We start from the raw sequence: 27124 nt of genomic DNA on the forward strand, positions 1-27124 counted from the left end.
AAAAGAGAGTGAATAATTTGGCTCTTTGCCCATTTCTGTCTGTTTAAAACCCAGACTGGCAGCTTGGTGACCTCATTTCCACACTTTCCTACATGAAGAGGGATTAATGTGATTACTGCTGCTGCGACCATAATCATGATGAATTAATTAATAAATATGGTAATTAAAGCACATCTGGGATCCTGAAAAATAATAAAAAGCATGTTTAATATAAAATGTAGGCTATAATAGTTTAAAAAGGATTGTGGCCAGTAGGGGGCGCCAGGCAGCCTGGAGGACATACACTAACAAGTTTTACTGATTGATGAGTTTGCATATAATTTACACAAATTCCAGAATAAAATATTAGTATTAGTATTTATAATCCCAAAATAGTTGTACATCTGTCTACTTATAATATGTAGTGAAAATTATTTATTATTTTTTAAATGGAATATTTCATAAATATTATTTAGCATTATATCTTATTTTTAATGAGGTGTTTAACTAAATAATCAATATTCATAATGCACTATTTACTGCAGCTGAACTTATGCAGGCCCATATATACAGTAACCAGAGAGTCGACCGAAAGACTCGACACAAAGAGCCGACTCATTCTCGAACGACACATTACTGATATATTAATATTCTACGTTCTTGTATTTAAGGCATTTTGTTAGACTTTAAAAAGACGTCGATGGCGCTGCTGTTATAAATAATAATCCATCTGCAGTACAGATGTGTCGTTCGAGAATGAGTCCGTTCATATATCCGAGTCGGCTCTCAACGTTCAACTAAAAGCGCGTATTCAAAGAGCCGATTCTTACACGAACGACACATCAGAGATGAATCATTGTTTTTGAATACGTCTTTGAATAAACGTCTTATGTACAAGGACATTAAATATGATTTATGAGCTCAGTTCATATACTTCATATACTTTATTAACGCTTCCTATCTTTCTTTTTTCAGACAGTCGGTTGATGTTGCTTCATTGCTGCTCCATGATGCGTGAATTATTGATCCTGAACGCTGTGTACACACTGTTTGACTGCGGTTAACTCATAAACTAGCGACTAAAACTGACAAAGTGGTTATAAAACTCTCCTAAATGTCCATGTAGTGTAAACAGTCTTTATAAATCAGTGACCTGAGAGACATTGAGGAGTTGTTTGTGTGAATTAAGGCGCCATATTGATGCCCTGAGGGCAGACTCTCACAACTACAAACCCAGGGATTATGTGGAGATTAGAAAGATTATTCTATTTAGCCAGACTAATCTATTTTAATAGACTTTTCCTCGTCTGGAAGAAAAAAAAAAAAGACAAACAGATTTATGGCTCTAAAATGCACAACAGCTCTGAATAAGACGGAACAGATTAGATGATACTGAATAAGAGCATTAATTGGTTATTTGTATTAAGGAAGTTTAATAAGAGACTAGAACTAAAACATATTGACTGTAAATGATGGGCTTTGTGTTTATTAAAGGTTTGAGCTTTGTGAAATATTGGGTTTTACATGAGCTAATCATACACATGTTGGCCTGATCCCAAATAGCTCCCTATTGAACATCCAGTGCACTACTGGGTGTAGTGAATAATATTTCACACCCTATATAGTGCATTATTTACTGAGTGATTAAAGTCATAAATATTCAACACTCTTTACAGTTTAGTTATTTGAGCAGTTTCACATGTTGGACCTAGAACCCTACATAGTGCACTTTTACAAAGTTAGGAAGTGTTTATGATTCCTCCATAAACTTTACCTCAGTAATCTGGATAAAACAAGGAGCTAGTTAGCTTCTGTCGCATAAAACACTACAGAAATATCACTCCCTGGTTCAGCTAAAACATTAAACACAAAGAAAACATATAAAACAGATCATAAAGACGTGTATTCACGTTTAATTCGCTTATTTATTTATTTATTTATTTATTTGACTCCGTCAACTAGTTACTATGGTTTGTTTTCCTCACTGTTTCCGCCATTGCCGGAAAACAGGTGTAGAAGGAAAAAGACGCGGTTGCCATAGAGACGGTGTAGCAGAAATCTTCAACGCAGCAGGTTTAGTTAATCTAAATCCACGTATATTTCACCATCACAGGGACATGGATCTCGTCTCGGAAATAAACTGCATTAGTCTAGATGAAGATGAGGAGGAAGACATGATTTCAGAAGAGATTGCTGAAATTCAAGGGTATAACACACTTTATTACAGATCTGGGCGAAATTTAAACTATAATCAAGATGTAGTTTCGCTTCGATGCTAGTTAAATCACTAAATATTTAAATATTTGAACTAACACGAACATGTTGTTTTAATATAAAACTCACATTATATGGATAAAATAAGCACGGCTCTTTTCAGGGAATCGGATCATTTGGCTCAGCTCACTTAGAAGAGTCGGCTCTTTCTGCTCCCAAATAACTCCATTTGTTTTCTTTAAACCGGATTAAGATTTGCGATATATATTTGGGCAAGTCACTGTTCTCATTTGCTCTGTCTATGGCTGTAAATAATATTGCAAGAGTAAAACATTGCCTACATTTATAAAACAGGACAAAATATAACTCCGGCTCACATGTGAGAGTCGGCTCTCAATGTTCAACAAGAAGAGCCGAGTCAATAAGCCTACACATCACATACATTGTAACGTGTTCAGAAAGCCTCAACCTTGTCTAAGAACGCTACAATATAATATAAATATGAATGAATCGGTTCTTTGAACCGGCTCACATATGCGAGTCATATGGTCAAAATAACACAAAATGTTTGAGATTACAGTTCCAATTACTGCATTTTCCTGACTATAAATTGCAGATTTTTTTGTCACCCAGTAAGTGGTATCTTCTAGAAAGGAATTACAGTTGTATTTATTTTAATAAATTGCAAAATGTCTGAAATTACAACCGTTTTTCTTACATTGAATGTGAACAAATGTAAATATACTATTAGAGAAGCCTAGTGTGTTTTTTGCTATGTAGGCCTGTTTCAATTCATGAATGCACATACCACGGTTCCATTATCGCATGTTGTTGCCATATGGCAACAATTACATTTGACCATTTAACAGAATACTCAAAATATATAAACCTGTATAAATGACAAAAATAAATGTTAACTAAGTTCAGTTAGTGTTTAATTTTTTTTCCCTTTAAGTAGTATTGAAAATGAATCAAATTTTGACAGCCCTCTGATGAAGACCTTCACCATGCCATGTGATTGCAGAAAAGGAAAACAAACAGCACTTCCTGGTCATGTGACGTGGCATTTTTTTTTGTTTATGTCAAAGTTAAATCCCCATTTTTCCAGTTACATGGGAAAATAGTAGTTTTGTATTATTGCCTATTAAAATATTGGAGCTGAATTAATTGTTGCCATATGGCAACACCGTGCAGTAAAAGGATATTTACTTAGCACATACTTTAGGTGGGGAAACTCGTATCCTGCGCCTCTGCGATGTCATGCTGACTTTAAACGATCATCAAGTGAACACACCATGTCCTCTTTAGGTATTCTCTGGGGAATCAGCTGAGGTTGGGCTTCTTTGGTCAGGATGCCAGCGTCCAAACAGACGTGTCCGAGCTTCCTCTGGTCACACGGCTGTCTACTGAAACGACACAACTCACGAAGGTAGACGAGTTCATGCAGTTTTTAACAGAATGTGGTTGTAATACAGGGTGTGGTGATGTGACAGTATATCGTACAACAGCTATACAGTTACCCTAGTTTACAACAGCAGGTGCAAATCACAGTTTTATATTAATGCGCTCATTCTAATACCTTATATTACAGCATACGCTCCACTTATAATAAACAGACTACAAAATGTGTATAGTCTTGATGTGACGATGTTTTCTGTAAGGAGACACTTATTTAACATTTATGGAAGGAGTCTCCAGTGTCAGCGAACAGGAGGACAGAGAACAGGAACTAACCTTAAATGTATCTTTAAATGGATTAAAAAGTTTCACTCTTTGATAAATAAAAGAAAATATTGTTGACAAATTGCTGTGGCGTTAGAAGAATGAAACACTCAGGGACGTGCTGTTATTGGACTTCAGAGTGGTAACAGTAACTCTGCTTCATCACGTCACCCCATCACTGATTATTTTACTCTAACCGCACCACACACGGTGTTTTATTCCATACAGGTCGGTGCATAAAAATGGAAGTTATCCTGTGCTTTGCATTGCTGCTGCATTGAATTAATGATATTATATTCCTATTATATGGACGGTTTACATCTGCGCAGCGCATCATTACGAATCTCGCAGAAAGCAGCGTCTGAATGAAGGCTTGGCTCGGTCTTTAGACGAGCTTGACACCGTTGACACCGAGTGTCAGTGCATTCCGTTGGATTTGCTCGGCGAGTTCATTCACGCTGTGGCTCTTTTCACGCCGTTGCTGGAGGATTCCTGTGTGTGTGGTGGTGAGCAGGCCGGCCGGCTCTCCCGCTGAGAGGGCATATGGTGGCTTTGTGGCCTAAAACGGCGGCCTTCATCGCGCCTCCTGCCCGCAGAGTTAAACAAATTGATTGGCAGGCTCGCAGCTGAATGAGGGCCCCTCTCCCAAACATAATGCCTCATTATGTATTTATGTTTAGGCAACACTTAGCATGCATGTTGATGATTTACATTCACAGGAAACTGCTTCTTCTTCTTCTTCTTCTTCTTTGTAATACAATCTCACATTTTATATTTTCACCTTAAAACCAAACTTATGAAATGAAGGTGAAGATATAAAACGTGATCTGAAAATGTATGATTTTTCAGAAGTAACAGAAGCATGGTTTGTTTTTTTTTCTTAGCTGATTGTGTTTTGTTCTCCCTGAAAGGAGATGGACGCTCTGAGGAAGGAGATCGGAGTGAAACTGAAGTTTCTCCAGGCTCAGTATGAGTCCCGGCTGAAGCGAGAGGCCGACGACTTCCGTACGAGAATTAATTACAAAGTCAAAGCCATTGAGGAACAGCACAAAGAGGTCGGCTGTGCACACCGCTGCTGTCTCGATGTAATAACGTGATTATGAAGCGATTAAAAATGCATGACCAAACCAACGTTCATGCTTTCCACATCCTGTTGGCTTCATAAAGTGCTGAAAATGTTGAATATTTCATCTGAATTCAACAGAGTTTCAACTGTAATGTTTTGGGCTTCTGTGAGTTGAAAGTCAGAAATAAAACGCTTTAATGGTTCTGATTAATATATCAAATATTTGTAGAAGTAATCATAGATGGATGATATTTATTGATACCACTTATGAATTCTGGATTGTGATTGGTCAGAAGGTGTTGAGGAATTTTCTAGAACAGTAGCGTAGCTGCAAATCACAGGTTTATTTATAATTAATGCGCTCGTTCTAATACGTTATCGTTTCTATAGTAACAGCTCGTTCACGGGGACGTGTATGGTGGAAACTTCACTAATAAGAACGGATTAAAAAATCGTTGATATGGTGCAATTTTCCGTAACACTGATAAGGAAGGAGTCTCCAGTGTCAGCGCTTTGTAACAGTCAGAGGTAAAGCTGTAACTTTAAGCTTTCTGACACCTTCAGGACAGAGGAGTTTGCGGTTTCTCTGTAACATAACAAGAGAGAAAGGACTGGCGAGGGACAGAAACTTTTTCTAAGTTGTAATTGTGGTCAACTTGCTGTGGTGTAAGAGGAATCCTTTCTTAATGTCTAAACCCATCTTGATGTCTATCTTTCCGTTCAGAAAGTAAAGGTTCTGCGTAACAGCTGTCGCCAGCAGCTCTCTTATGCAATAGACGTCATCAAAGCCAGCTATAAGGTATAGAAACGAATCCCGAATAAGCGTTTATTTGCATATTATCTTTAACTCTGAAATTGTTTCTATAATATTCTCCATGAAGAAAACCGAAATGATGGAGGTGGAACCCAGAGACACCAGACGAGTGCAGGAGCTTTTAGATGAGATCCAGGAGAAGGATTTTAAAATTGAGAGCCTGAGCGATCAGCTGAGGGAGTACAAGGAGCAGCTGGAGGTACAGGTACGTTCACGAATCACCCAGATGAGATATTTGGATTAAACACTTAAAGCTTATTACTTATCAGATGTCAGATTCTTCATATACAGTGTTTTATGATAATTATGGTACTCTGAGAGATTGACTCATTCACACCTTCAGTCATCATACTTTTTCAAAGTACATGGCGTTAAGGGACGGACAATCTCACAGATTCCCGAACCCTGTTCCTGGAGATTTCACTGCTCTAACACACCGGATCCATCTAATCAGCTAACAGGCCCATCCTGAGTCGATATGTGTGTGTTAGAGTGGGGAAATCCCTGAAACCTGGTTCGGTACGGTGATATGATATTAATATTGTGATCAATTTCTGAAAATATCACACGTTTTAATAGTAGCACACACTGACTCCATCGTTACACAGCAAAACGCTGATTAGGTGCTCAAAATCAGATTTTTCTTTCTTTCTAGCTTTCTATCAAGTAATAATTTTTTTGTAGAAGTTAATTAAATGGTAATTAAAATGATCATAAATGAACACTATTTAAAAAAAAAAAAAAATTGTATTCTGGTTGAAATTTTTGCTGCACTGGTACTTTGTTTTCAAACCGAAATCTCATGCATTATGAAAAGATTAATATTTCAAATGTTCTAGGATGAGATGGGATTTCTGTACATACAGTATATTCTGATCAATTCGCATTAGATAAGCGATCTCTGTAGCATATGAATCCCAGAGATGGGCGTGTCTTCATATTGTCCTCACCTCGTATTAATGCATATTAATGCTGATTGTTTTGTTCTTTATTATAAGAGTTTGTTGTAAGACTTGTGGCTGCACGAGCGTTAGTAGAAGACCATTACATGTCATAACATCTCAGTTCGGATGGAATATATTTTACCTGGAGTTCGATTTCTGCTTGTTTTTTTATACTAGGTTGATATACTCACGGCGTGAGCTTTCCAAACACGGAACCACACACACTATAAAAGTGACGGATTCGTAGTAAAATCCCAGAGATCCTCTGGAAATAATTACATTATCCACCTCCACTTGTAAAACTAATCCTGTCCGAATAGGGCTTTAGGTTTACTAAAAAAACCCTTCAGTCACTATAAAGTCACTATAAGACACTTTTATGTAGCATGACTTAATAATTTTAATAATAACTTCCTGCACGAGTGCCTTCTCTATATTTCACCTATATTATGAATATAGTGTGGCGTTTTTTTTTTTTTCTCAAGGAGATTTCAAGTGCAATTTAATGGACCACTTCATTGTTACGTGTGACACAAATTTATACGCATTCGTATGCAATACAAGGCAATGCGAACAGCTAATCAGGTGTCAAAAGCAGCCACTCTCGCATGGCCTGCATGACCTCTCGCACTTTCTCACAGCGATAGAGCTTTAGCTGAGTACGGAGGCAGATGGCACGTTATAGCATCCATACAAACACACTGCCACTTGGTGTGTGAGAGCAGAGAGAGCATCTCGGTGGAGGAACAGCTTTGTTTTCAGGGCTACTGAGGTCTCTCTGGTCAGAACTTCACTGAGGATCTCCTGTACTGTAGTTCTGATTCACAGCAGATGGTGGAGCCAGAGGTGAGGGATGGAGTTAGGTGTCGATGTGTGTCGTCTGATTGGATTTGATTTTGGCTCAGTGAGAGTGTAAGATAGAGAAAGTTAGTTATGAGGAAGTGGGTGGAGAATTTAGAACTGGAGCCACCTGTAGAGACATTTTGCTTCAGCGTGTGCTAACCTCTGAGCTGTATGTGAGTCCAGCTCTGGTTGAATGGTGATAAGTCACATTTGAATAAACATATGCAGTTCCCGAAGTGCACGGCTTCAGAGGAGGACTCTCTCTTACAGAAGCATCTTCATACAGCCTACTGTCTCTGCTTTCTTTATGAATGAAGCGGAGAGAGAGACGGAGACAGAAAAAGCCAGAGAGCGTAACAAAACAAGAGCGAGGCAAAAAAAAAAAAACCCTTCCTTTTGAAAGCCTTTGAACGGCTGTACGCTCCTAAGTGTGACAGGCATGCAAAAGGCGTGTTAATGCGCACGGCCTGAATGGACATCACAGAGACCTGATGGACTCCATGCGGCTCTCGGCCTGCGGGCTTCAGCGCTATGACGGCTGATGTGATCTCGCTGACACTGGCAGGGAGAAATACAAAGACAACAACTCCCCCCCCCTCTCCAAATGGAAACGGTGCTCACGGAGAACCCCCGATTCCCCCACCTTTGCCTTCCTCCTCCATCCATCGCTCCCTCCCAGCCTGGCAAGGGCTACGGCCCTTCATCCTTCAGCTGCCTCGACAAACTTCCTGAATAAATTCGACCTGAATGACAGGGGCACCCGAACAGTATGATATGCCATTATTCCTGTCAATAAAAAAATGTCCCCGGCTTTGTATGTAATGTACAGCCTTCTGTCTTCCAGGCGCAGAAAAGAGAGCGGCAGAGTGGGCGAGACAAAACAAAATGCCCTCCTCTGAGACTTTTTTTTGTGTCTCTTTCTTTGTTATTCAGGGGGAAATGGTAGGAGGCAAAAAGTTGTCCGATGGCTTTGTCTCATATTTGCAGCGCAGCTTGAGCGGCGTGTCTTTTGTTGGGCACAGTAAAGGGTAAAGTGAAAAAAGGGTCTTGTGTCATTTTTTTGTTTCAGGCCGCAGATGATCCGGAGGAAAGTTGGCTGAAGACAGAGAACAGCAGGCTGGAAGGTGACGTCGACGCCCTGCACGTCAAAATAGAACAAATTCAACAAGCTCTCATGGCTAAAGACCAGAAGCTGAAGGATTTGGGTAACATTCATTCAGGCACACTTTTAAACCTGCTTTTATTAAAGTACTTAATTGAATTTGGCATCTTGCGAGGTTTTTAAAGTCAGTATGAAAGGACTGTACACTAGGGCTGGGCAATATGATGATATGATATAGATATTGTGATATAATATATCGTTATAGTCTTTTATAACTCAATCATTACTGACTGTAACAACTGAATGGACGTTAAAAACTATTTTTGTTTAACTTTCCCTACTTTTGAAATAAAATTTTCTTTTAAATATTGTAAAAACATGAAGTTACCCTTGTTGGCACTTTGTTAGCAAAACATAATGATACACATCACGTATCCTGAAGAAGATTTAAAGTATTGCGAAACGATATTTTCAACATATCGCCCACCTTTAATGTACATAACATTCCCCCTTAACCTAAATGTAGTTTTACACCGGAGCTACAAGGATAAAATGGCTAATAAGAATGAAAGACTTATGGCTACCAGTTCAGCATCACACAAAACGCATGTCTAAATCACCACACACTCGCGTCTCCTGAAAAAAAACATTGTTTGGCTCAATTAAACCATTTGTAAACTACCAGAATATCAGGCCGCAGTCGAGTCTGATGTTGGTGTTGGAGTGACACCAAATTCTATGAAGAAGAACATGATGGAGCTGTTGAACTGTTTGTTACTCACATAACCTTAGATCCTCTCAAATCCACAAACCCGACTGAAGAGGAAGGATTTACACATGTACACTTAGTGCACCATGTTAAACTGGAGGCTATGGGCTTCTATTACTTGTTAGCTCCAGCACAAAACCAAAAAAGTAAACACTATAGTAACACAAGTTGTCTTGGCTGATTGATTTTGGGGCTATGGTCACACTGTAAAGTTTGCTGAAGTATTGTAAATGTAATAATATAATACAAACAGTATAAAATATCTTTTTAAAGGGCAGGTGAGTTCAAAGAGAAAACACTGATTAAAAATATTTAAATTCACACCATTCTTATCTTTGCCTGCTCTGTCTGATCAGAATACAATGTTTGAGGACACTTAGTAGATCACGGCTATGGTCCTGCAGCCTGCGCTGTCTGTGAGAAGCAGGTAAACACGAGACAGGTGTATTTTCGAAGGTCAGCTCTTTATCTGTCTCAATATTTGATCTTCACTCATTGCTTATGTAACTTTGGCAACCATCTGAATATTTTCCCCAGGGGATCTCGATGGTGCCCGAATGCCGCCGGTATATAAAACAGGCGTCGCGCGACCCGGATAACTGAACTGTTCTTAATCTTGTTTTCTTTCCAGTTTTGTTAGTTTTAAGAGAACATCAAGTCCTTTGATACATTCCTATTGAAAAATCCAAAGAGGCGTCTGTTTAAAGGCTTTTGCATGGGCTGTGACTAACCTCAAGCGCTGTCCGGTGTGTAAATGGAAAGAAAGACACGCGAATGCACACGAACCACAAACACTTGGCCCTTTAACCCAGTGGTCAGCGTTTGGTCAGAGCGTGCGAGCGGACGTGTCAGACCCGACGGCCTGAGTCATTCAGAGCAGCAATGACCGCTGACCTGAAAACTTAACGGAGGAACAAAGAATGTGCGCACAAACTTTCTCCTCACCTACACGGAGTCATTTCTCAACTGACCCTCTCTCATACTAATCTCTGTGTCCCTTAGCCTCGGATATTTCAGAGCTGAAATCAACAGCAGAGGCCGACAAGAAAGCCCTGAGAAAGGTATTACATGTTAAATCAGAGGCAGAATCACAATAATATTAACAGAAAATACACAAAATACACAACAGCACTATACAATAATACAAAATACAGCACACACACACACACACACACACACACACACACACACACACTGTGTGAAAAACCTCAATTAAGCCCCAGATAAAGAGAATAAATGAAGGATTTGATTATTAGTCACCTTGTTTTTTACTTTGCATATTATTTTTCTTCAGATGACCATTGAAAACGAGCAGCTAAAAGTGCAGTTAAATGTAGATAAAGAAAGTGGGAGAAAGAAGGTAAGTTGCCAAGTAATATAAACACACAGTGTATTCAAAGCAACTTGTGAACTTGTGTATTCAACACTCAAATGGTGAAGGTCATGATAACGCTGTTGCTAGGCAACTCGGAATGACAGACGCTTAGCTTAAGCTATGTAATGGCTGGGACTAATGATTTAGCTAGCTAGTTAGCACATAGTTTTTAGGTTTTTTATACTGACAATTTAAAAGACAGAGTGACATCAGAAGACAAAGCTGTTCTGAATGTCGACATTTTGCACAGATGTGTTGCTAACTTACTAAAACAAACATCTAAAATTACACTGATATTACCACCAAATGCTATCTTTTATACGTCGGTTCTGCCATATTGAGAAACATCAGCTTTGTGAACACTGAGGGATGTTCAGATATAGTTGTGTTCATCACATTTACGAGAAGATTCGACAGGAATGACCAATGAATGATTGAATAATGAATGCTTATTGGTATTCACCACGTTGGAAATCTGAATGGAGAGCTGAGATATGAGGTCAGCAATGGAAGTTGGATTAGCGGTCAGTGCTAAATCTAATTACAGTGTAATTTTTTGCCTTATTGAACTTTTTCCTAGTAATTTACCAACACATCTGAGGTAAATATTAATATTTCTGACTGGTTTGTCATCTTTTTTTTTTTTTTTTTTGTAACTTATACATCCTAAATATAAACATGGTGTAATTTTTGCCTTATTTAGCTTTTTCCTAGTAATTTACCAACTCATCTGAGGTAAAAATTAATGTTTCTGACTGGTTTGCTATATTTCTTTGTTTGTTACTGCTACATCCTAGCTAGCTAAATATAAACATGTTGTAATTTTGGCCTTATTTTACTGTTTCCAAGTAATTTACCAACACATCTGAGGTAAAAGTTAATATTTCTGAGTGGTTTGCTATCTTTTTTGTCACTGCTACATCCTAGCTAGCTAAATATAAACGTGGTGTAATTTTTGCCTTATTGAGCATTTTCCTACTAATTTATCAACATATATGCGGTAAAAGTTGTTATTTCTGACTGGTTTGTCAACTTTCCACTGTCACTGCAGCATGCTGGCTAGCTAAATTGTTAGCTTCAATCAGTGGTTAGTTCCTTAATATGGGGGTAGCAATGGAAGTTGGGTTGGCTTTATTTAACCTTTTCCTAGTAGTTTTCAACACATCTGAGGTAAATGTTGATATTTATGATTGAGTTGTCATCTTTCCATTGTCACGGCACAATCTATGTGGCTAGCGAGCTAATATTTTCAGTCTCAGTCATTGGTTGTTTTGGTTTTTCAATATGGAGGAAATAATGGAAGGGTAATTAAAGCATCATTTTGGTTTATCAACAGATCTGAGGTTTTTGTTATTTCTGACTGGTTTATCATCTCTTCTTGCAACATGCTACATAGCTACATTGGGGAAAACAATGGAAGTTGGGTTATGGACAATGCTACATGGACCTTTTCCTAGTAATTCAACACAAATTTAGTTTCATCCATTTGCTAGCTTATACACGGTAACGCACCATTTGACTTGAATACCACAGGAGTGGAATGTTCATATGGAATCTTTATGTAAACATGATGAACAAACAGCATGCTATACAGTATGTATACGATATGCACAATAGCTCATATGGGGAATGAAAATTCCTGTTTACTCAGTCCATTTGGCACGTAGAGGTTCTGACATGGAATCGATCAGGTCTTAAATGGATGCTGCGGCAGGTTGCCAGCTAGCAGCTTTGAAACATTTTCTCTAATCTGTATTGCCTTCAGCCCAGCCATTTCCTTTTACCAGAAATGTTTGCCGTGTAGTCACTTGGACAAATATGGCAGCATATGTCAGGTAAAGGTGAGGATAATTGGTAGCCTCCCCTACCATTAGATTGCTGTGTTGTTTTTTCCATTAGCCCAGGGGGGCATGCCAATAGAGCGCTCCGCCGAACCTACTGCACTGTCGAGCAACTGGCGAGTGAGAGCGATGAAGCTAAATCATTTTATTACCACACATCTTATCTGACTCGGTGCCGTGTCCCAATTGGTAAACCAGTGGCAGAACGACACACAGTGGCATTATTTATGGCACTGTTTATCTTTTACTGCGGTTGTAAAGATGAAGTGCGTGTGTGATTGTAGCCCGGCACGGCGCTACGTTAAGAGTGGCGTCATGCCAGCAGTTGGATTATTTTCAGCACAGCGTGCGGTTGAATCAGCCACCACTCTACCTCACCAATGACTCGAGCAAACCTTGACCCTTTTAGTCTTCTATTTCACTGCGAGCGTACTGGCGCGTTTTCATTTACATGCTATTATCAGAAAACAAAGCAAACCTCGTTGCCGATTGAAAAAAGAAACGGATGCTCGTACCAGCTTGAAATTAACTTAAGTGCTGGTTAGCAAGTAAGATATTGTGTGGAAATGGTGTGCGATCCCCAGGCGCCGTGCGCAGCTAAGCGAATTTCAGCGTCTCACAATGACTGAAATTAAAATATGAACGGCTGAGTGAAAGAGCGAGCCTTGCTCTATGGAGCCTTTCAGTTTTGGCCACACAGAAGCCAGGAGGTTAAAAGTCTCCCCCGGACCTGGCAGGGTTGCTGGGAGACAAGCAGCGAGGGCTCTCTCCAAGCTGGCAGAGTTTACGCAGCAATCAAATGCTCATATTAAACACAGCGCAGGAGTCAAGAGCCACTCCAGTGCGAGCATGTAACTGGTGTTATCATGCTCTCATGGCTGTATGGGCCATTTAAGGGCCACACGACACTAAAGCAAATCATATCCATGAAAAGCAAATAAAACAACCCTTAATCCATTGTGAACGTATTGTAAAATGAAGTTGTAGCTTAACACACCTGAGCTACTGAAATAAGGTTCTCAGGATCATTCAAATGTAAACTGTTTTATATTTATTCAATGTGCAATGTACAGTTTGGACAACTTCCACAGTTCTTCTGCACACCTTGATAAAATTTCCTGAAAATTGGTTTATTATTTACAATTTATCTGTAGAATTATATATATGTATGTATATATAAATTATATATATATTAGAAATGTTTGGAAATCAAAAATTCTATCTTGTCCACTGATACACTGATGCAGTATCAGTAGGCAAAATAACCATCAAAGATAAACTGTATATGACTTTTGTATGGTAAATTTTTCCCTTTTTGTTTAGTTACGTACTGTTTTGAGACTTTTTTTTTAAGGAAAGCTTTTAACTACCAGTTTAGCATCACGCAAACTGCATGGCTAAATCACCACGCTCATCTCGCATTCAACCGCCTTGAGATGTAGTTTCTATACAAACATCTGGCGCTCTTGAGTTTGGTCTCATGCTGTGCAAGCATCAGACTCAGGTAGGAGGTGTGGCCTAAAGGATTGCATGTTCGAAATTATTCATATGTTCATAAAGTTGACATTGGTTTCTATTTAATTTCTTTATGCAGTCTTATTCTGTGAGATATTTTATACATACCGTTGGCACAAAACTAATCTTACACATTTCTGACAGCAGACATGTCTTTGTTAAGGGAAATACGAGTACATTTCATGTCTAGATGAACTTTTCCTTCGAGAAAAGCAGATTTCAGACTTTATGACATTAAAAAAGAAGACATTTTTTACCATTGAAACTCAGGAAATATACAGCTTCCTATGTTTCCACTTTATCCTTGCTAAGTGCATTAATGTTAGCTTCATAGACTCAAAGACAGACTATCATCAGCGTCAATGTCTTTTCTGCTCCAAACCCGAGAACACAGAGGTTAATGTTGGGGAGCAGGTGGTGTCCAAACAAATCTCCTGCGCAGAAGCCCTGGTTGAAAACGACTAATAAAGACATCCTTATGTCATTTCAATCTCCAGTGAATGGCATTGTCCATATTTAGTGTCGAAGTTCAGAGTGCCACCTATTCAATCCAGCCCACCTTTTGTTGAACAGCCTCTTTTGTGTCGGGTCTGACAAACTCAATGTGAAGGTCTACCGCAGAGGTTATGCATAAAAATGTAAAACGAAAAAATGACGTTTTTTTCCTCCCCTCCACATTATTTTTGGTGACTTTGATCAATGGGGCAGTGAATGTGTTGCGGTTGCTGGAGAGCCGGTGCGCTCAGCTGGGTGTTCGCTTGGCCTCTGTGAAAAATCTGGGCTTTCAGATTGAAACTGGCCTTCCGTGAGACAAAGCCAGCGATCTAAAGCACCACCGGCTGACCACTGCGCTGCCTGTCTGAAAAGCCTCACTACTGTAGATAAATGTGCATGGGGGTTCAAACAGGTTCATTTATTTGGACGAAACTAAGTTATTCATGAGAGTAATTCGCCACAGTGAAATGGATGGAGCCGAGGAAGTGATAGATCATAGATAATTAGGCAGCTATGGGTACAGCTTTTGTACACTTTTCATTGACAATAAAACAGCTTGAGAGCAGTATGATAAGGTTTTGTTATATTTTTTTTTACAGATTTTATAGATGAATTTTGACTTTCAGCTCCACTCCATTGAACCTCACACCAGGAAAGTTATAATATTAATTAGGTTAAGCGAGAAAACATGACAGGGTGGTGTACCGTGGCTCGATGCTGACCCCACTACAGAATTCTCTTTTAACTTATACTTTAATTCTCACTTACCGTATAGCGGCTAAAAAACCCCCCCAAAAAACAATCGTTCCCTAACAAACCTTTCTTTTCTCTCTCTCGAAGTTAAATAAGTCAACAAGCAAAGTTTGTCGTGTTACCGAGAATCCGCAAAGAAGTGTAAACTCCTCTGTCCTGAAGATGTCGGAAAACTTAAAGTTACAGATTTACCTCTGACTGTTACAAAGCGCTGACACTGGAGACTCCTTCCATACATGTTAAATAAATCTCCTAATAGAAAACTTCATAAAGGTATGCAAATTATTGTACTTGAGTGTAAATTATAGAATTCAGCTATGGATTGTATATGTATACATTGATATACATTAATTAAAAGAAGTATATCTCAAATCAAAAGAAATAAAACCTACAATTTGTCATAAAAAAGATCCAATTTTTTAGATTTCTATGCACACTGCAAATTGTAAGAACGTTTGAATCAGAGCGGAGGTCGGTCCTGTAGCAGTAGGTTAATGGTGGCCATCTGATCAGTCTGGGATTTTGTTTGGAGAACATAAGGAATCTAATTTCCCTCTCTACATGTGCAGGTGGAGGCTGTCACAGTGTACCGCAATGGGGTCACACCCACGCAACATCCTGTCCAGCCACAGTGTCCCGGGGGGGCAAAACTTTCACTCTGCATCACTTGGATCAATCAGACACTTAAACCTTTAATTTTTTTTTAGCACTTTATTGTAAACATTCAGAACTATGCATGCTGGATTCTGCAGAATCTCCACGTGCGTTCTAGTACTTTTGACGCTATCTTCTCCTCCACAGATGACCAAACAGGAAATGGACAAAGAGATCGAATCCATCGAACACTCGCGGCAGAACGAGGTGAGGCCCTCAACACACACAGCACGCGTTCATGCTGTTATCTGACACATTTCAACTTGGCCTGGCTGTAGCTGGATGTTTATGGGTCACGACCTCTAGGGCGAAGGACAGTCCAGCCATCAGCGCAGATATCAGAGCGCTAAAGTAAAGTAAGAGGATAAGGAGCACACGCCGGGTCTCAGCCGTATCGATCACAGCCGTGGGGCCGTGGTTAAAATACAACCATCCACACGGCAGCACATCCGTCAAACGCAACCTTTTAACCCCACCCCCTTCTCCTCAGAAGATCTTGCTCTTCATCTCTTCATCTAAAACATGTTGGACTACTATTTCTCGAATGTATGGAAATGATTTCGCTTTAAGAAACAACCATGCACTCTGCTTGTACTCCTATTAACTATTTGTCTTACTCTTTTACCATTATTCTTTTTAGATATCTCAGACAGGACGCTATCGCCGCTACCGTTTCCTTTCCTTATCAAATAGTGCTCCTGACAGAGCAAGGCGTTATCTATAAGGTTTGCACAGCGTGCACTATCAGTGTAGCCCAGACATTAAGCATTCATAACCTCCTCCTCCTTCTGTCTTTTTCCATTCATGCCTTGGGATTGGGAAGGGGGGTGTTATAGAGAGGATGGCTCTATGGACATGGTGTTGGAAGTTCTCGCTCTCTCCCTCTCTCCGTAGTGCTTGGAGCGTTTGGAATGCAGCAGGCAGCTGACCTAACATGCTGCCAGGCTGGAGTGGGTGAGGGGCTCGGGGGATGAATGGCAGCTCCACAATAGGCCGTGTTTAAAGTCCACTTCATAAAGGAGCCTCCGCACTGTAGTGGCCAGTCATTGTGGCCAAGTGTGCAGCGTTCTTATCTGTGTCTATACCTCGTGGCGCTCCGATTCTGATTTAGCCGACACGTGCCGGACCTGGAGCGGAATTAGTGAGTCTAGTACAGATAAGGATTGATGCCACGTGATACCACAAATATAGTATGAGAAATGTAGAACACTACACTACATTTAAAATGATTATAGATGTTACAGAAATAAATATTGTTACCAAGAAACGCAACACTGTCTGTCTTGAAGAATTTCCTGTGGTGGAAAACTTTACCTCTGCCTGTTACAATGCACTGACACTGAAGACTCCTTCCATGGATGTTAAATAAACAAGTCCCTGTGAACGAGCTGTTACTATAGAAATGATAACCAGAAGAGCGCATTAATATAAACCGGTGATGTGCAGCTGCGCTACTGTCAGAGCCGCTGTTATAGAAAATTAATCAACTCCTTCTGAACCAATCACTATCCAGAATTCAACAGAGCTGTGGTATAAATATATTAATATCATATCGTCATTAGTCGTTTTCCAGTCCTGGTCCTGGAGTCATGGTTTGTTGCTTCCTTGCTCAATAAGATCCATTAGAGCCTCATGAAGGATGTGTTAACGAGCTAATGATTAAGCAGGAATTAAAAATTTGTTTCTGTATACATAGCTTTAATTGCTTTGTACATTGGCGGCCGTATTTTTTATTCCATGAGCAATCACAACGAGGTTTTTGAGACAAAACACTGATGCTAATGTTTAATTATCTCACAAGCAACTGCTGATTAGTGTTTCTGCACTGATTAGTTTCGGAGGTCTTTAGTGTCCTCCTTCAGTGCACAATGTCAGGCCGCTTCACCCCGTCCACTGTTTTATTACCACAAACAAATATCGACGCCTACCCCTTTTCTGCACACAATGGGCTTTTAAGAGCTCTTCCTTTCACTCTTTTTTGTCACCTTCACTTTGTAAGAGACAAAACAAAACCCAGCGATAAAGCCCAAGCCGACACCCTTTTTTTGTCTTGCGTTAGACGAACAGCACATTCAGTGACCACTCTCGCTTCGAAACACCGTAAAGCCCTCCCTCCGGCCTTTTGGATGTCTGAGCTGACCCGGGCTGACCCGACCTTCACACCCATATGAGCCAACACACTCAATCAGGCAGCACCACTTGACTCAAAGCTCTGTGATCAGACATGCCACACCAAGCGGACTCTCGGTTTTGTGCGTCGCCCAACGATGTAACGACGCAGAAATTATACGCCGTCTCTGATGTCTGGGAACGAATCAAACGTGGCATTTCACCTGCCTTGATCCTATCGATTAGCTGAAGCATGAAGGATGCACACACAGGAAATCATGAAATAACACTATTCGCTCAAGCTGATGTATTACGTATCGATTCTGATTGGTCAGCAAGTGCAGGGAAAACCACAGGTTTATATTAATGCGCTTGTTCTAATATGTTATCGTTTCTATAGTAACAGCTCATTCACAGGGACTCGTACGGCCGACGCTCCGCATGCGTTAACTGTATTATTGTCGATATGGTGAATTTTTCTGTAAGGAGATGCTTATTTATCATTCATGGAAGGAGTCTCCAGTGTTAGCGCTTTGTCAAGCTTTAATAAGTAAAAAAAAAAAAATCGTTCGTAAATTGCTGAGGTAAGACAAGAGGAATAAAACACTATAACGTGCTATAAATCACGTCAGGACATAACGTTATAGGAAAATAATCAACTTTGGGGTTTTAACAGTAACTCTACATGTCCCTCTGGGGTTTGTTTCATACTTATTGGTTTTGTTTGTTGGTCAGAGGTTAAATGCTGAGAGGAAATGTAAAGAAGAAGAAGGTGTGAAAGAAGCTGAACAGGAAAAGCCTGGAGAGATGCTGTTTGCTCAGGACGTCAGACTGAAAGCCCAAGCAGGAACGGTCCCAAAGAAAGTACGCATGCTTCAGGTAAAACTGGGAACTGACATTCCAGAGTGGGAATTATTCATCTTTTCCCAGCATAGTGATCATCAGTTGCATGCAAGACTCATTTAATTCACAGCTAAAGTCTTCCATGGGTATTTACTGTACATTTCCTGTTCACAACGAACGCATACGTAATAAGGGAGTTACAAAATGGTATGTTCCATTCCAGGGGTGTTCAGGATGTGAGTTGTATTGCGCATATTAGTAAGTATAAATTTCATTAGAGAGATATTCATTAGAGACAACTGTCTGAATCTTTCTTGGCTTACTTTTTTTGTCTTGAAGGTCAAGAACCTTGTAAAAGAGCTGGAGAAACTGAGAAATGCAGAAGCATCCCATAAAGAGCTCGTCGACAGGTGAACACTTAGACATTACGACCGAGAACGCATATTTTCACACCGAGACCTGAGACACGTCGCTTTTGTCTCCGTCCCAGGCTGCGGAAACAGATGGCTGAGAGCAATCGCAAATGGGAGAAGAAGTTTGAGGTTCTCAGAAAGAGGTATTTCCGCCACATCGCTGCTGAGTTCTGGATTGTGATTTGGTCAGAAAGTGTTCACAGGTTTATTTTAATACACTTGTTCTAATGCGTTATTGTTTCTATAGGAACAGCTTATTGACAGGGACGTGTACAGAGGACGCTCCAGTAATAATAAACCCATTACAAACATGTTTGTTCATTGATACTGTGACGCTTCCTGTAGAGAGCTGTAACAGAGCTGTCCTGTTATAAAACATTCACCAACACCAATAAGATTTGAGAATTTACCAGCGCTGTGGTGCAAATCAGCAGTAAATACCGCGTCAGAGTCAACTCTCCGGCTGACTGAAGGTTTCTCTACAGTTTCTACGCCATCAAAGACGAGATGTTTTTGCGGCACAGTCTGCAGCGTAAGGCCTCTCTCAGATACCAGGTGGGTCACAAGATAAAGATTAGATTAGATTAGATTAGATTAGATTGAAGTATATTGTTATTGTACAGAATGCAAGTAGAAAGCCAAAGAAAGGCAGTTCGAATCTGACCAGACGTGCACATAGCAAATTAGCCTTGAGTGATGTAGTGCAAGAAAGAGACAAGAGTTCCCAGACACTGGGATTAAAGTAATCCCAGACGGTACAGTATAGATATCACATACTGCATAAACACTGTCAGAAATAGAAAGTAGCTGTAAGTGGAATACGAGGACGCATTTAGGAAACAGTGTTTGCATTTATTTCGAAGCGCTCAAGATCTTCTGTTTGAAAGCATCGAATGAAGGAACAGCATTTAAGCTCTTTAAACCCGAATGCTTTCTCGTTAGCCGTGATTAGATTATGTATTGAGCTAGCCGAGGCACCGCCGCGTCGCCACAAATGAAATGTGCACCTGTAGCTTGTCACAGACACACATCAGAGGTTAACACAGATCAGATTTTAACAGGTGCAAGGTTATTAGGCCTCTCGATCCAGCCCTTAATTGCCTGCAGCTGATGAATATGCATAGGTTTGTGCTGTGTCTCTGTGCTCGGGTTTTTGTCATACACAGCTCTCCACGTGGCTTTGTGTGAGAGCGAGAGAATAAACACTACATCACCTTATTCTGTCAGGGCAGCACCGTGCCCTGTGTCACCTGGTACAATGAGGAAGACGGCGCGAACAAACTGCCGGCTCTGACTGAAGTATCGAGCGGCGTAGAAGCAGACGGTTTAACGTCTTGTGTCTGGGATTTGTCCTGTCTTGCAGATGGAGGTTCCTGTTTTATGTCAGGCGTGCTGTGGAGAAAAAAGTTGCCTCAATGCGGCCTGTTGTTCCACAAACACTCAGCCGGTGAGAGCCTCATTAACACACTTTACTACGTGCACATTAATAATCTGATTATCATCTCATTTTCAAACCGCGTGTTTACACCTGATTAAAGGCGTAATCGGATTTCACGGAATCTGGATTTTTTTTTTTTGGGTTTGGCTCGTTGTCGTAACTATAATGTAAGTGAGAACCTGTTTACGGACGTTCAACAACATCAAACGTAACTGTATATGGATGAAAAGTATGATGTGTTGTTCTTTATTAAATAAAAACTGTAATCATTGGCAAATTGCAATGAGGAATGAAACACTTTCGGGACACGCTGCTATTGGAAAATCAAACAACTTTAAACAGTAACTCTGCATCTCTGATTATTTTACCATAACGGCACTACGTACTGTAAATGGCCTAATATGGGAAATATGTTAGAGGCATGTAGGATGCAGTGCCACTGTAGACGTACAAACATTACATATTTAGAAAGAAATGCTAATTATTGATTTTTTGATTATGTGTGATAGTTATAGACAGAAATGGATATGTGTGTGTGTGTGTGTGTGTGTGTGTGTAAATGACGAGGTGTCTTGCTGTAGTCATCTACAGGTCCAGGAGCTCTGCAGAGAACAGGATGTAGGACTACAGATGAGACCACTGGACAAGGCACCTCTGCAGGCTAGTGCTAGCTTCGCCAAGTCACACCGACCAAATCACGACACTCGGGAATCATAAAGCATTTAGTCCGTCTGATGACCTCTCCAAGCTGTGTGTTAGTGACTGACCTTTCCAGAACATAGTGCCAGATCTGTCCCGCTTTAGCGCCCTTTTGCCTGTTTATTGATTTCTCAATGATTGGGATCTCGGCTAATGAGCTCATGAGTCAGGACCGAGTTAGATAACCGCACGCCTTAATTCCCTCGGTCAATACAGAAGCTCTCAGACAGGAAAGGCCCATGCACAGAAGCTAACAAATTAATCTGCTAGATTATGCCGCTGTCCTGCGCACAGATTCGTAAGCAGAGACAATAGACGAGTGTCCTTTTTCCCCGCAGCCATGCACTAAAATCCATCAGCTATCTCCAAGGCAAAGGGCAAGCAAGCGTTCAGAGTTTCTTGAACTTTCTATAACTAATGGGGAAAAAAGGCAACAAAAAAAAAAAGGTTAATGAAGCCGGAGTGGAAACGTTGACTGTTTATCATCAGCTCTAGCACAGGAGCATGACTTTGCCCCGGTATTGTCTCGCTTCTCTAAATTACTCCATTTTTAATTAGATGGTCCATCGTAAAACATTGAATTTGAATCGAATAAAGTGCTCTGATATTGCTATGACTTTTTAAAATATATATAAATACATTTACTCAAGACCAGTCAATTCATGCGTCGAATAAATAACCAGCTATTTAAAGTTCAGAGAAAACCGTTCCATGTCAAATCGAAAGAATTTAAAGAAATGTGTCTTAATACGACGTAGAACACAAAAGACATGTTCTGATAGGTGAAGTATTATTTTAATAAGAAAAATAATAATAAAATGGGAATTGAAGTGACTCCTGATGATTAGGTTCTTGTTCAGCCAGAAATAAACTGTGAATAAGTTTTTTAAAAGGAAATTTTTAAAGCACTCATTTTATAGCAATTGTTATGTAACAGTATAGCAATTGTTCTAGAAAAAGAAGACCGGATCATAAAAAGATGGAGTTGGAATTGTTTCCCACATTTCTAACGGAGGAATTTTGCATCGTGGTCTAATGAAGTCGTTCTAATGAAGTGTCAGTGTCCTGCAGTCCTGCGAGGGCCACTAACGTGCTCGAGTGGGTCAGCATGGATAACTGACGGCGTGCTTGAGGACAAGGGTGAAAGGCGGGAGGAGGGGTAAAGAGCCACTGGTCATCATTTGAGGGGTCTGGTCACTAACCTCTACATTTAACTATGGGAATGCAGCCTATACGTCATCGTTGACCCATGGTAATTGAGACGCTGCAGATAAGACACAAGTCCTGACACTGGGACAGAGCCGGAGAACGCCGTTGTTACTCACCAGATTAGGTTTGTTCAGTCCTCGCTGTAATCTAAGCCGGTCTGAGTAATTTCAACTATGTAGTGCTCGTTCAAGCTCGCCCACTCTCGCCCACTCTCGCCCAAACTCGCCCACTCTCGCCCACTCTCGTCCACCCTCGGCCACTCTCGCCCAAACTCGCCCACCCTCGCCCACTCTCGCCCACCCTCGCTCACTCTCGCCCACTCTTATTTAAAGTGAGCATTTCATGTTGTAAAGCATCTGAAAAGTGTTATGTCTAGAAATATTTAAGATTTTGATTACAATTTTTTAACTCCTGTAGATCAAATATATCAAACATCATCTGTATTTACAACTCGCTGTTTGCGAAGCGTTCAAACATTCCAGCCGTGTTCCCGAAACGTGACAAATCCGGTAAAATGCTGGAAGCAGACGGTGTTAGTGCTATTTAACTGTCACTTTCACAAAAGTATTCGCTTTTATTGGACTAGTGCTGAAAGCTACAAAAGTCACTCTGCAAATGATCAAAAGAAGAGAAGAAGAAAAAAACCCGCTAAGACACACAGCCATAAATTTTGTCCTTCTTTTTTTTTTTTTTTTTTTTTTTTTTTTTAAACCATGAATACGTCTGGCCCATATGCTTGGCCATGGAGCGACGTGAAAGGGGCATTTACAAACCCAGGCCCACCACATTAAACTCTATAACAATCTTCATTCATGGTAACTTATCAGACTCAATTAATCAACCTCAACAATGGCAATTCTGATGTGTTCAAGCACCCTGAAAGGCCTAGGTCAGCACCGGGGCACTGACGACGCCTAGCGCTCCCTCGCCTCTCAAAACTCTCCTCCCAGAAACCAGCGTCTCTGTCGCTCCGGCCTTCGAGCCTGTCCTAAGAAGAAAAACTAGAAATAAGGTGAAAGAAAACAAACAGCTTTGGGGAGATCATAAAGAGCTTTCTTTTCCGTCCCTCAAAGGCGACAAAGCTGCTCCAGCGGATGAAAGCCTTTCTCTCGGGGCGTCTGAAAGGAGCATGTCTTCTCTGCTCGCCTCTGAATGGTATTGTTATGGCTATTCCAGCGGGCTGAAAAGGGGCAACCACTGGTTTGATTCGGTTACACGGTGCGGTAAAGTTCTCCCTCCCACCGCCTTGGTGTGTATGGAGGGTCCGTGACCTGTTTACTCTCGGCCGGGGAAAATGTCATGTCGCCCCTCCCATGGGCAGTCCTCACATTCATTTGATTGGTACAAAAAAATGACTTGGGATGGTTAAAAAGCACTCGTCCCGCATCACAATTTATGGCTCATACTTTTACGTGACACTTTATTTCCTTTTTTGGGATGTTTTTACAGGTGTCATGGGTCAGGTACTACTATCACGTGGGCACTTGGTGTTTCACTGATCTGTTTTTTCATTTATTTATTTATTTATTTATTTATTTATTTATTTATTACTTTCAGGATTCCGATTAGAGACTGATGATGAGGATGATGAAGATTTGGTCCCGATCGTCACTCTCCCTCCCCCTCCCAACAGCCCGACTCCAGAACGTCAAGTACAAACCTCTTTTCTCACACACGATTCGTAGCACAAATAAAGCCACTAGCACATAGCCATGGGCCTGATAAATAAATAAATAAATAGTAAAATAAATAGTAGCATTTTTTTATATATTTGAATTTGTAGCACCTTTTTAATATGAATGTATGCATTAATACATGATTAAATCATTTTATATAACATGTATTATCCTTCTAATATTCAAGACACTGTGGATAAGTACAAGTAATACGGATAAGTACATTTCCTGTCCTCTCGCTTTTTATGTAAATATTAGCTTCATCGTTTTGCACCATTTTATAGAGTTTGATAGTGAAGGCGAGTATAGGAATTTATTATTATTTTTAAAAAATACAGCCTTATAATGTTTTATAGTTTGATGGTTAAATTTCAGATAGAACATTTAGTGATTATTCACCCAGTTTTATGTTGGATCTTTAACATAAAGCGCAAAGATAATGTTTAAGATCTTAACATCAAGCTCCAGGGATTGAGTTTGGACGTTCTTTAATCCTCCAACACACACACACACACACACACACACACACCCACTGTCACGATCTCGCCGGCAGATGGTGCTGCGGCGACGACGTGCATGGGCAGATGGAGAACGCGTGCACGTGTTTAAAGTGCGCATGGACGATGAGACTTTGGTTACAACGGACATGTGCACTTATTTTGGTTTCTGTTCTGTCCCCGCCCGGTTCAGTTATTGGCGGAGGTGCGAGGGTGTGCTTTGAAGTGTTAACCAGCTGTCAGCAATTAAGGTAATTGTGACTGGTTATTTAAACCGCTCGCGTTGCTACGCACGTCAGGCAGTATTAGAGGAAAGACGGAATGAATAATGGTGCCAGGTGGTAATGGTTCCATGCTCTGTCTAGTTTCCTGTTCCTAGTTTCATGCTCTAGTTAGGCGAGTGTTTCCTGCCATAGTTAAACGAGTGTTTATGCCATAGTTAAACGAGTGTTTCCTGCCATGGTTAAACGAGTGTTTATGCCATAGTTAAGCGAGTGTTTATGCCATAGTTAAACGAGTGTTTCATGCCAGAGTCAAACGAGTGTTTCATGCCAGAGTTAAACGAGTGTTTATGCCATAGTTAAACGAGTGTTTCCTGTCATAGTCAAACGAGTGTTTATGCCATAGTTAAGCGAGTGTTTCCTGCCAGAGTCAAACGAGTGTTTCATGCCAGAGTTAAACGAGTGTTTATGCCATAGTTACACGAGTGTTTCATGCCAGAGTTAAATGAGTGTTCATGCCAGAGTTAAATGAGTGTTATGTCATTGTTTAACGATAGTTGCAGGCCCTAGTTAAACGAGAGTTTTATGTCATAGTCGTGTTCTAAGTTTTGTGTTTCATGCCTTATTTCTAGGGACATGAGAGAAGTTTCCGTTAGTTAAAAGTGGTAGTGTTTCCATGCCCTGTTTAAGTTCATGTTTCTTGTTTCAGCTGTAAGTTTATGTTTAAACCTTTTTTCCTGCCTCCTCATACATTGACTTAAGTGTAAATAAAGACTTTACTCCTGCGCTTACTTCCTGTCCAAGTCTTGTTTCGTAACACACAAGCCTTAAATAACCTTTTGAAAAGGCATTCATTAGATTGTTTCTTCTCCTCCCATTTCACAGAGTTCCCATAATGTGTAAACAAAGCCTGCAGTGGCTTTAACAGGCTTTAATTGACTCCGGGACTGCATGGCCGTAATCCACTACTACAGCAACCCAAAGAAGTGCGTGTGTGTTCTGCAGCCAACATCAGGAGACATCCAAGAATGTCCTTTAGCTTCACACGGTCAAAAAAACAACAAAAAACCTGGGAGGACTCATGGCTTCAGAGGGTTTAGATGGCATTTGAGGAGGGAAACAATACGAGCTGATCTATTTCACTTTCTGTAGACCTTCACTGTGGGTTGGAGATGAATCCACTTCATGTGTGCGGTGTAGATTTACACTGGATCAGAGGCATTATGTCAGCCATCATCATCATCATCATCATCATCATCAGAGCATTCTGTATAAATTTACTCAAATGAACATTTATTTATAATAGAATAATACAGTTATTCAGAAGTATTAAAATATCTTGTTGTTAAAAGCAAAGGTCTGAGCACCTCATAAGATTTTGATTGAAATTCTTGCATAGAATTTGCTAAAATGAGAAAACTCTAAGTAAGGACTCGATCTTTTATTGTGAACATCTAGATCTAATCATAGGTCATATTTTACTTATTATATTTTACCTTAATACCGATATTAACATTACAGTATGTGGTCTTTTAATCTGTAAACTCAACAAGTTGATTATCTTTAAATCTTTAAAAGCATTATTCAGAGTATCTTCAGAGAATAAAAATGATTTAGGTCTGAAAAAAAGTAGGCATGTAATATTTTTTCCATGTCACAAACCTTTTTGTTACTAATGCTGATTACTAATAGTAATAATTCTGTGAGGAAACTGTGTATCGACATGTTTTTATGTCTCATTGAGGACCAAATGTCCCGACAAGGGCAGAAATCTCTGACAGGAGAATCTGAAACCAACAAAAAAAAACTTCCATATAAAACACTAAAAGAGCCAAAATGTTTCCTTTTGGTTACTCGGGTTAAAGTTGGGTTTAATAATTCTGCCAGTGGAAGGTCCTCACAAGAATAGGGAGTTAAATGTGTGTGTGTTGCC

The 27124-nt window shown here is 40.2% G+C and overlaps 1 protein-coding gene across 7 annotated transcripts; it reads left to right on the top strand.

Moving 5' to 3' along the window:
• Positions 1–2000: 2000 nt before the first annotated feature.
• c20h10orf67 (chromosome 20 C10orf67 homolog) lies at positions 2001–26920 on the top strand. 7 transcript variants are annotated; one of them, XR_008388761.1, is made up of 17 exons: positions 2001–2185; positions 3502–3622; positions 4827–5000; positions 5706–5780; positions 5863–6000; positions 8652–8787; positions 10456–10514; positions 10748–10813; positions 16234–16293; positions 18931–19074; positions 19378–19448; positions 19529–19594; positions 19937–20006; positions 20815–20898; positions 21471–21549; positions 24355–25221; positions 26077–26920. XR_008388761.1 is itself a non-coding variant. In XM_053652025.1 (17 exons), exons 1-17 carry the CDS (start codon positions 2097–2099, stop codon positions 26092–26094), a joined length of 1545 nt encoding a protein of 514 aa, XP_053508000.1. In that variant the 5' UTR covers positions 2001–2096; the 3' UTR covers positions 26095–26920. The 7 variants fall into 7 exon arrangements, 4 of the variants coding, with proteins under 4 accessions (XP_053508000.1, XP_053507999.1, XP_053508001.1 ...); XM_053652025.1 differs by having other exon boundaries at positions 24355–24449; XR_008388763.1 differs by lacking the exons at positions 24355–25221; positions 26077–26920 and adding an exon at positions 19699–19738 and having other exon boundaries at positions 21471–21486.
• The last annotated feature ends 204 nt before the right edge of the window (positions 26921–27124 follow it).

This window comes from Ictalurus furcatus, chromosome 20, assembly GCF_023375685.1.
Source record: "Ictalurus furcatus strain D&B chromosome 20, Billie_1.0, whole genome shotgun sequence".
Classification (NCBI taxonomy): Eukaryota; Metazoa; Chordata; class Actinopteri; order Siluriformes; family Ictaluridae; genus Ictalurus; species Ictalurus furcatus.